The sequence below is a fragment of the Gekko japonicus genome, unplaced genomic scaffold (assembly GCF_001447785.1).
Source record: "Gekko japonicus isolate JY-2015 unplaced genomic scaffold, Gekko_japonicus_V1.1 scaffold1229, whole genome shotgun sequence".
Taxonomy (NCBI): Eukaryota; Metazoa; Chordata; class Lepidosauria; order Squamata; family Gekkonidae; genus Gekko; species Gekko japonicus.
The window spans coordinates 400,198-410,258 of NW_015160877.1; the positions used below are offsets into that span (position 1 = coordinate 400,198).

Here is a 10,061-nt window from a genome sequence, read left to right on the forward strand (position 1 = left end):
TGGATTTATACCCCGCCCTTCACTACCCAAAGGTGTCTCAGAGCGGCTTACAAACTCCTTTCCCTTCCCCTCCCCACAACAGACACCCTGTGAGGTAGGTGGGGCTGAGAAAGCTCTTGACAGAAACTGCCGTTTTTCAAGGACAGCTCTTGTCAGAACTTTGGCTTGCCCAAGGTCATCCAGCAGGTGCAAGTGGAGGAGTGGGGAATCAAACCCGGTTCTTCCAGATTAGAGTCCGCGCACTTAACCACTACACCAAACTGGCTCTCAAGAGAAACAAAGACTCTGCATCCAGGATCAGGACTAACCCATTTGTTTCTCTTTTGCCTGCCCAATCCATGAATGCTTGAGAAGGGAAGGGGAAGCAATCAACAAGCCTATTTCTTCCCTCTCTTCCCTTTCCTCCAAATAGCTCAAAGGTATGTTTTCACCCCACTGTTATCCCAATGAAAAAAGATCAGGTTAGGAAATGGTGACTCATCCAGTGTCATCCCATGGAGCTTCATGGCTGAAGGATCATTCATACGGTATTTCTCAAATCAAGAAGGACAGAGGAGGTAGCCCTGGTTTTACCAAAGGCTTCTTTGTCCAGACAACCGATACCTTGGTGGTCTCCATTGCTGCTTCCATTCCTTCTCTCCAGAGGGAACTCATCCCTCAAACTGCAGCCCATTTCAATCTCTGGCACTCATGACCTCGTAGTTTGTGTGCACAGAGAAATTATTATCCCCGTTATTTTTCTGGGGTCATCCCAACTACAGTGTAGACAATGAGATGGTAGACCACAGAGGTAATAGACTGTGTGACTTGAGACTGCAGGTGAATCAATTCCTACAATGAATGCCCCGTCACACACACAAAAACCTCTGTGAAAATAGCAAGCTAGCACAGTAGTGATGAAGCTTCTCCATTCACCTCTTTAGGTTGCCATGCTGGTTCTCTGTTGGCAGGGAGCTGTTTGGTGTAGTGGTTAAGTGTGCGGACTCTAACTGGGAGAACCGGGTTTGATCCCCCACTCCTCCACTTGCACCTGCTGATGTGACCTTGGGTCAGTCACAAGCTCTGGCACAGCTGTCCTTGAAAAAGAGCAGTTTGTGTCAGAGCTCTCTCAGCCCCACCCACCTCACAGGGTGTCTGTTGTGGGGAGGGGAAGGGGAAGGAGTTTGTAAGCCGCTCTGAGACTCCAAGTGAAAGGCGGGGTATAAATCCAATCTCTTCTTCTTCTTTTTTTAACATCGGGAAACATTACAAATATATTCCCTACATGATCCTCCTCTTGTGGTACAATCCATCCTACCACCTCAGTTCTCTGCCACCTCATGTTCCAGCAGGCATGAATCAAGTTTAGGATCCCACTCAAAGGACTGTCCACACAGCATTTTAAATGGATCCATTCCCGACTTTTCCCACACGTTTGAACTCAAGCATCCCAGAAAAGTAATTCCATAGAAGCACGCCTGTGATTCTCACCTCAAAACTCAAGAGGGTGTTCATTTAGATACCCTGAGAGTCTACACTACTAGACATGGAATAATGGGTTAAGGAAAGGAGGCGTGCTGAGGAGACATAGCTGTGGGCATCGACTCATAGTCCAAATACCCCAAACCCTTGGCTTTTTATTGTTCAAGAAAGCCCTGTATGTGACAAGTTACCCTAAAGAAACAAATATTTGTCTAGGAGCTTCAGAAAGGAAGTCACATGTGTAACATAGACCATATCTGATTGTGACATCTATATCGCTGCTTACTCTGGGGTTGCCAGCTCTGCGTTGGATGATACCTGGAAATTTGGAGGTAGAGCCTGGGGAGGGCAGGGTACAATGCCATGGAGTCTACTCTCCAAAGTAGCCATTTTCTCCAGGGGAACAGATCTGCATAGTCTGGAGATCAGTTGTCATTCCAGAAGATCTCCAGGACTCACCTGGAGATCAGCAACCCAACTTACTTCAAGGAACCGCCATGAATCTAAAGGTAACGGTCCTAAAAATGCTAGTCTTGAATAAAAACAAACCTTTGAATCTTGCTGCAAATCTCCTCCTCTTTTCCTCTCACTAATGAAATCTGAAATGGTGCCCCTCAATGTGTCCCCTGAGTTCTAAAAGTTGACAGGCCAAATCACAGCTCAAACTAGGGTGGCCAACCTCCAGGCGGGGCCTGGAGGTCTCCTGGAATTATAGCTGATCTCCAGACAACAGAGTTCAGTTTCCCAGGAGAAAATGGCTGCTTTGGAGGGTGGACTCTATGGCACTGAACCCTGCTGAGGCTCCTCCCAATACCCTCCACCCCCCAAATCTCCAGGGATTTCCCAACCTGGAGCTGGCAACCCTAGTTCAAACTATAAATGTTAGAAAAGTGAGCCAATGGCACAGCGGTTCCTTCAGTAGTTCTGAACTTTACTGCACGTTTCTTGTGATTGTAAGTTTTAAAATGCCAGGTAGAAAATCCATGAAGTGTTCCAACTGGAAGTCGATAACCAAAGAGAAGGGGGTGGTGAGGGAAAAGCAGGGGCACCAAAAAAGCAGAGCTCTTTGCTGGTGACATTTTAAAGGACTCCGTAATCAATAACAAGCACACAGGAAGGAAGTCTGGTCTGTGTAGCCCTCAGGCCTACTCAAATCCAATCAAGCCCCTAGCTCTTTCCAGTTCACAACCTTGGTCCGTTAATTATCCCGCAACACAGTCAAGTGACCTCAAAAGGCCTTCTTGTCAATTTACCAGCAGCAAGCGGCAGCCGCCTCTCTGTATCCCAAACCCCACGAAAAATACAACAGCCTTACCTCTCTCAGGGACCCCTTGATGGTGGAAAGTTTATATACGATCCAGAGAGGGATGCAGACCATGGATGAGAGGGCCAACAGCCAGCCAACAGTATCTCCCCACCATGGGTACACGTATTTCTTGTTGTATGTCAGCGGGGTGTATTTAATCAGAGAAAAGAGAAATGTTGTCTGGAGAAGCAAGAAGGAGAGAAGAAGGGTGAGGCACACCAACATTAGCTTCATACTCAGAACAAAATGGCTCCTTCCCAGAACTGAACTCTTCCATTCCTATACGACTGATCCTCGAGAGAGACCAGAACAATATAAAACAGCCAAAACCTGAAGACCTAGAGTTATAAATGAAGTATATAGTTATAGAGTATAGCTACGGTATATATTTCATTTACTAAAATATTATCTAGCATATATACTATTAAACTTGTTTAGGTGCACATAAGAAGGACATTATCTATGTAAAACAAAAGTAGTTACAATGAGTACATGCTTTTTGTTTGTTTTGTGTTAGTCTGTCTTGTATACTGTTATGTTTGTCTTTTTCTTTGTAGAAAACCAATAAAAATCTATTTTAAAAAAGGAAGACCTACTGAGGAATTTTCATTTGGATGTCAATTTGTTATCCGAAACACGAGCCTCTCAATTTTTATAAAAATTGAATGCTATTGCCTCAGAACATTTGAGCCTCCACTGACATTCTGAAGTGGCACATCTTAGACACCTCCTCAGTCAGGGCCAAGTGACATGTCATGTTACTGCAGTTTTTAAAAAGCTAATTAGCAACTCTACAGACACAAGTTGCTAAAGGAAGAGAGTGAGCATTTAATCCTTCATTCTCATGCCTATTCCAGGTAATTCTCTTTTTCTCCTTGCAAAGCTAACTCAAGCTTCAAAGGGTTCGGTGTAGTGCGGTTGTCAGAAGGGGTGATTTTGCATTGGCTTTTCCCTCTGTTGTTTTATAAAACCCACCTTGGAACAGAAATTCCCCTCTGCATTGCAGGCTGCTTTCACTTTCTTTGATCATTGGGTTTTATGGTACCCTCCACACTGCATGCCGCTTTCTCTTTCTCTGATCATTGGGTTTTATGGTACCTTCTGCATAGATTTATGGCCACTCAGAGGTGACTTTGCAGTCAGTACGGTGTTGCCCCAAGGTATCTGAATGTGGTTTTGAGCTGCACTCAGGGGTCATTTCCTGCAGGAGCACACAGGAGCGGCACTCCGGCAGTAAAGAGCCCAGGGGGCGGGCACATGCAACAAGCCCCACCCCCTGCTCCCAGCAGCCCTCAATCAGAGCAAGAAGCAGCCAGGTAAGTTGCAAAGCCCCCCCCCCCGGCCCAAAACAGTCCAGTGGCACTTTTAAGACCAAGTTTTATTCAGGTACAAGCTCTCCCTCCTCTGCGAGGACAGATCTGCACCCCCCACCCCCCAATAGCTAGGAATTCAAAACAGTCCAATGGAGCCTGAGCGGTGGGTGTTGCCTTCTGACACACTTCCGGTGATGTCAGGGGGTGTGGCGTATGCAAATAAGTTATGCTAATGAGTTATGCTCATGAGCCCCTGCACCTCTTTTTCTACGAAATGACCTCTGGCTACACTTTTCCCTCCCAGGTGAGAAAATGTGGAGCGAATGCCAGATACAGAATCACCCAATGCTGGATTAGGAATGAGAAGACAAGGTTTTGTAGCCCACCCCCCGCTGCCAAGAAGTTGGGGCAGGGTTGACAACCCTGGGATGGGAAATTCCTAAAGATTGGGGGGGATGCTTGGAAAGGCCAGGATTTGGGGAGGGGAGGGACCTCAACAGGGTATAATGCCATAGATTCTACCCTCCAAAGCAGCCATTTCCTTCAGGGGAACGGATCTCTGCAGTCTGGAGATCAGTTTTAATTTCAGGGGATCTCCAGGCCCGAACTGGAGACTGGCAACCTATCCCCCAGCCTATGCACAGATAAAGTGACAGAAATGGGACCTTATACATTTCACCCTAAGGTCCTAGGAAGAACAGCAGGATAGGAATGTAATAAATAAACTATTAAAGTAGCAGGGGAAAAAGAGTATTAAACAGTTCCTCCCCCAGTGATCCTCCCCACTTTCAAGACAGCCATGCAGGGCTGTTAATTAGCTTTAAAAATGCAAGAGATTCTTATAATGGAACTCTCTATAGTTTGATGTGGAGTTTGGTGTAGTGGTTTAAGTGTGCAGAGTCTTCTCCTGCCCCTGCCGGTTCAGGACATGACCCTCCCCCAACACCTCATAGTCCCCCTCCTTTTTCTGAGGTCCGCTCCATCTAACTATGGACAGGTAAAGTATTGCCCATCAATGGAACATCCTGCTAAGGTGAATGTGCTAGCCTCTCCTATCTACATTTCCTAGATGCTGTATAGTTGTGTGTGTGCTTGTGTTAGTGTATGTTTGAAATACCTTCAGTAAACAAAACCATCTTATACTGACGTCAGTCTCGGGGCCTGGTTTTTGGTGTGTCTGGAAGAAGCGGAACCCCTGTACACATAGATGCTTGCTCCCTCATTTGCCTATTGCCTGGTGTAAGATCATAATTCCCCATATTAAATAGCGATCTGAGGCAATTTGGCTAACATCACTTCCAGTTGTTCCAGAACTGATGTCATTAAGCCAGGATGCTGCCAACCATCCCCCATTTTTCTCCTGACACCCAGCTGAGCAGCAACAGGGAGGGCCAGTGGCAGGGGAGGAGGTCTCCCACCATAAAGAGGACAGGTGGAGATCTGGCAGTCCTGATTAGGGATGTGCATGAGCCAGGAAAATGTGGTTTGTTTAGGTTTGTGGTTCATGGTGTGCCTGGTTCGTGAGCCACGAACCATCATGAACTTTTAAGAGCTAAACGAACCAGTTCAGTTTGTGAGGTTTGTGATATGGTAGGGAAATACACACACACGTACGGTGTGCCAGAGACACCAAACTTACAGAGGATTTCTGGCTGACTCTTCTCTACCTGCCTTCCAAGTTTGGTGAAGATAGGATTTATGGGGTCCAAGTTATGATTTCCCAAAGAAGGTGCCTGCATCCTCCATTGTTTCCAATGGAGGGAAAAACAGCAAAAAAGCAAGGGCAAGAGAATCCCAGCAGAACAGAATCAAAATCCCAGAGAATCTCTGCAGTAGAAATTGAAGAGGGGGGCATTTCTGTAAGCCTAGCAGAACCAGTGCAATGTGGCCAGCAGAATCAGTGCCACTGTGGCAGAACAAGCCCAACAGGACAAAGGTCAAACCAGAGAATCTCTGTAGTAGAAACTGAAGGTGAGGGCATTTTTGTAAGCCCAACAGAACTCGTGCACTATACTAGTGCCCAGCAGAACCCAGTGCCATTGTAGCAATGCCAGCTCTACAGGACTTATGTCAAGCACAGAATCACACTCCAAGCAAGGGGGGGTTCCAAGCCCAGCAAAACTAGTGCAATGTACTAAAGCCCAGCAAAACCCAGTGCCAATGTGGCAATGTCAGGTCAATGGGACTGATGCCAAGCAAAGAATCACAATCCAAGCAAGGGGGAATGGAAGCCCAGCAGAACCAGTGCAATCTACTGATGCCCAGCAGAACCCAGTGCCAATGTGGCAAGGGAAGCTCAGTCATAATCCAAGCAAGGGGTGGGCATTTTTACAAGCCCAGCAGAGCCAGTACAATGTACAGAGAGCCCAGCAGTACCAGTGCAATCACAGAGTGCCCTGCAGAACCCACATGTCTAGAAATGTATCTGTTCACAAAGGGGCGGAAACCTCCTTGAATTCCTTGAAAGTTCATGCTGGTTGATCTGCTACACACTTCAGTTTGTGAACCATGAACCTGCCAAAATTCATCACTAACTTTTGTTTATGAGCCCATTTGTTCCCATTCCTAATCCTGATCTTACCTCACCGCTGCCTTGTAAGAAAGCAGGACTGATGAGGCACAGCCAACCATATCCACAATTGCAGAACAGCTCAATCTATTCCTCTTGTCTTTAAGAGCACTCTTTGCCTGGGCCTCAGTACAAAGGGACTCTACAATGTCTCACTCACCAGGCAGACAGCTGGTGTGATGAATAACCAGCAGTATTTGATGACAGGCCATGGCCGATAGCCAATCATGTCTTCAATATTATCATAAAAACGGTCAGCACCTGTGAAAAGGGTGAGAGAACCAACATGCTAACACCACCACATGGAGTGGAGAAGGCAAGGAGAGAGAGACAGACCTCTTAGGGAGAGGAAAGAACCTACCAAACTGTATGAAAAGTAGCAAGTAAGGTTTGGAATATACCCTCACAATGCAATGCAATGATTAGCAACTTTGCTGGCCAGGGGAAAGACACCAGTGTCTTAACTCTCTTCCCTTGCTTACTTGTTTCCACCAGATCTGAAAGGCTCATACTAACATCATGCAGTTACCTCTGCATCCCGAAAGCAGATAAGAATAACATGCCTAGGCAAGGATTCTGTTATTCTCATAGTCTCTGAGAATGCAGAAGCATGCACATTGGTAACAGAACTTCCACATGTAGTTCTTGGTGGTACGGTCATCACAGCTACCATAGCAACTTACCACCCCTTTTTTATATCACAGTGTACTGTAATACCAACATACAAAAAGTATTGCTTCAGCAAACTTGTAACTTCTCCTTCCTAAGCAATCGGGACAAAAACTGTCCACACATTTCCTCTTATATCTCTGTAATGAAAAAGGCTGGAGACTTCATTAAAAACGAAAACTGGGAATTCAAAGGAAGTAAAACCCAAATGGAAATAGATAGATGGTGATATATTGTTACAGTGCCATGAACATAATAGCATTATAGCAATTACCTATTTTTAAGCTCACAAGGAGCACTGCAGTGGCAGGGCAGGGCAAAAAAAATGTTGGAAAAATACTGGGCAGCAATGAGGGGATAAGGGTAGGAAAATGGCATTGGTGCAGGTAGGAATAATACACAGCATACCTTCCCTATATTGTGCTAACACACCTGGAATGTGGAGTAAAACCTCCGAGTGGAAACAACCTTGGCCACTTGAAGTTACCCATGGGCCAGATTTGGTCCACAGGCTGCCACTTGCCTATCACTGCAATAAGGATGGTATCATTCCAGTTGGTACCACCACTGCAGAGAATGTCTCCATGCCATGCTTGGCTGCAGACTGGTCCTTGAATGCCTGTTCAGACCTTCAGATCCAAAGACAGTGGCACGTGTTTCCTGCCACCATTTTATACTTACCGTAGACCCAACCGATGCACAGCGTCTCAAAAATAGCAACAAAGAGAAGGCACATTCCACTAGCAGCATAGTAGTCAAACAGCTGGAAGACATACATCCCACCCTAAAGTGGAGAACCAGGATATGCAATCAGGGTAGGAGGGGAGAGGGAGAGGAGGGGGGCGGGGGAGAGAGAATAGAATAAGAAAACTGAGCTGGAGCAAGTATATAAATATGGAACACTCCAAAAATACTTGGCAACTTTGAGTCCTCCCCAGATCATCTCATTTTAAATACAACACAGCCTCTTCTCTGGAAATCTAAATGCAGATAGCAGGTAATGAAATCTCTTATTATTATTCTGCTTTGTTATCCTGATCACTTCAATACAATACCTTTCTTACACCTGGACAGGCAAAACCGATTTGCCCTGAGGCTGAAATCAATCAAATCTTTGCAAATATTTTCAACTGCGGTTGAAAACAAATGCATCTCTTTTTCAAGCTTTTCAATATTCCTTGCAAAAGTGTTCATTTCCGCTGCAGTTCATCATCTCCATGTCTGGAACGTGTCCAACACATGGCCAACTCTGACTGGCTACACAGCATTGTGATGTCATTGTCCTCATCATTGGGCAGGATTACCCATGGGACTAACCCAGAAAGAAGAAAGCAGAAGCAAGTTCCGGTTTTCGCGATCATTATGGCAGACGATCTCTCCCAAGGTCTGGGGAGATGTCTGCCAGACCTCGCAGATGGGAGGGGGTGCGAATGTTCGCACCACCCCTGGAACTCTGGGAATGGGCTCCTAGCCATGAGGTGCTAGAGAGTCCCCCCCCGGCAAGTCCAGCCAGAGAAGGGGGGCTACTCCAAGCCCCGAAGGTCCCACCGCAGTGTGTCCCATATGGGAATAGATCAACACACCGGATCAAGCATTTCGTGATTGAGCGGACTTGACTACAAGCGAACTTTTTTTGAATTGTGAGTCTTTGTGAAGCGAGAACACTTAGAAGCGGCGTAGCACCCCCACCAGGAGAAAAGCGAGGGGGGACTCTCCCCCGCTAAGAACTGTTCACATGTGTTTACACAGCGAAGGAAGGGGGGGCGTGCCAGGCGAAGAGTGTTAAAGCGAAATAAAAAGACTGTAAGAGCTTACCAAGCTGGAAGTGAACCTCCAACGAGTCCTGCTCCTAGACAGGACTCAACAGCTGAGTTACAGAAGATGCTAACAGAAGCACTTCGCCCCCTGCTGGAACAAGTTACTGCAATCAACAATTAGCTATATATGCAGCAAACACAGCTGATGGAAAACAAACAGTCGAAAAAATGGAAAAGGAGCTGAAAGAAGTTGATGCCAACGCAAAAAAGATGGATAAATGACAGCAGGCGATGGAAAAGAAAAGGCTTTCTGATGAGTCTCAGCTATTGCAATTACAAATGGAAAGAGCAAGCTACGTATTAAGATTCCAGGGTGTCTTGGAAGAGAAGGGAGAGAATCTAAGACAACTGATGTGTGATCCACTAAGCCCTCTGGCAGAGATGAAACCGGAGCAACTACAAAGCGAAATAGATGCGATCTATAGATCATATTCTGAATATATCAGAAAAACTTTGACAATTAAAGAGAAAGAGATTAACGTGTTAAAGGACATTCCATTTGAAATTAGAAAAAAAAGAAGAAAATATAGAGACTTGGTCCAATTTTTACAAAAGCGCAACATTTCCTACAGGTGGACTACACCCGAGGGCGTAATCTTAGGTATGTGAATGGCACAGAAAGGATCGACTCTGCTGAAAAGTTAAGCAAGTTTCTGCATCTTCATGTCCCACCAACAGGTAAAGACGGCAAAGACAGTTCCAAGGAATCTGAAGAAGGAGAGGCTGAATCTTCCAAGGAGGACATTGCTGAACTGGGGGCAGCTGCCCCAAAACCAAGCTATCATTTGAGGAAGAAAAAAGAAAGAAAAAATAGGGCATTGCCTTACCAACTAGCTCTTACAGATAGTTTTATAAAGCTGCATTAACTGATTTAAGAATTTAAAGAATTTCTTCAATTAGAACTTTAAACGAATGACCACATACAA

At 45.7% G+C, this 10,061-nt stretch overlaps 1 protein-coding gene across 1 annotated transcript in view; it reads right to left on the reverse strand.

Moving 5' to 3' along the window:
• LOC107120229 (sodium- and chloride-dependent GABA transporter 2-like) overlaps positions 1 to 10,061 on the reverse strand; it is an 89,264-nt gene that overhangs the window by 1,186 nt on the left and 78,017 nt on the right. The window contains exons 11-14 of the mRNA XM_015422871.1: positions 8,000 to 8,102; positions 6,810 to 6,910; positions 2,777 to 2,947; positions 309 to 435 (exon numbers count right to left, since the gene is read on the reverse strand). Coding sequence (XP_015278357.1) covers positions 309 to 435; positions 2,777 to 2,947; positions 6,810 to 6,910; positions 8,000 to 8,102 — 502 coding nt within the window. The remainder of the gene's footprint in view (positions 1 to 308; positions 436 to 2,776; positions 2,948 to 6,809; positions 6,911 to 7,999; positions 8,103 to 10,061) is intronic.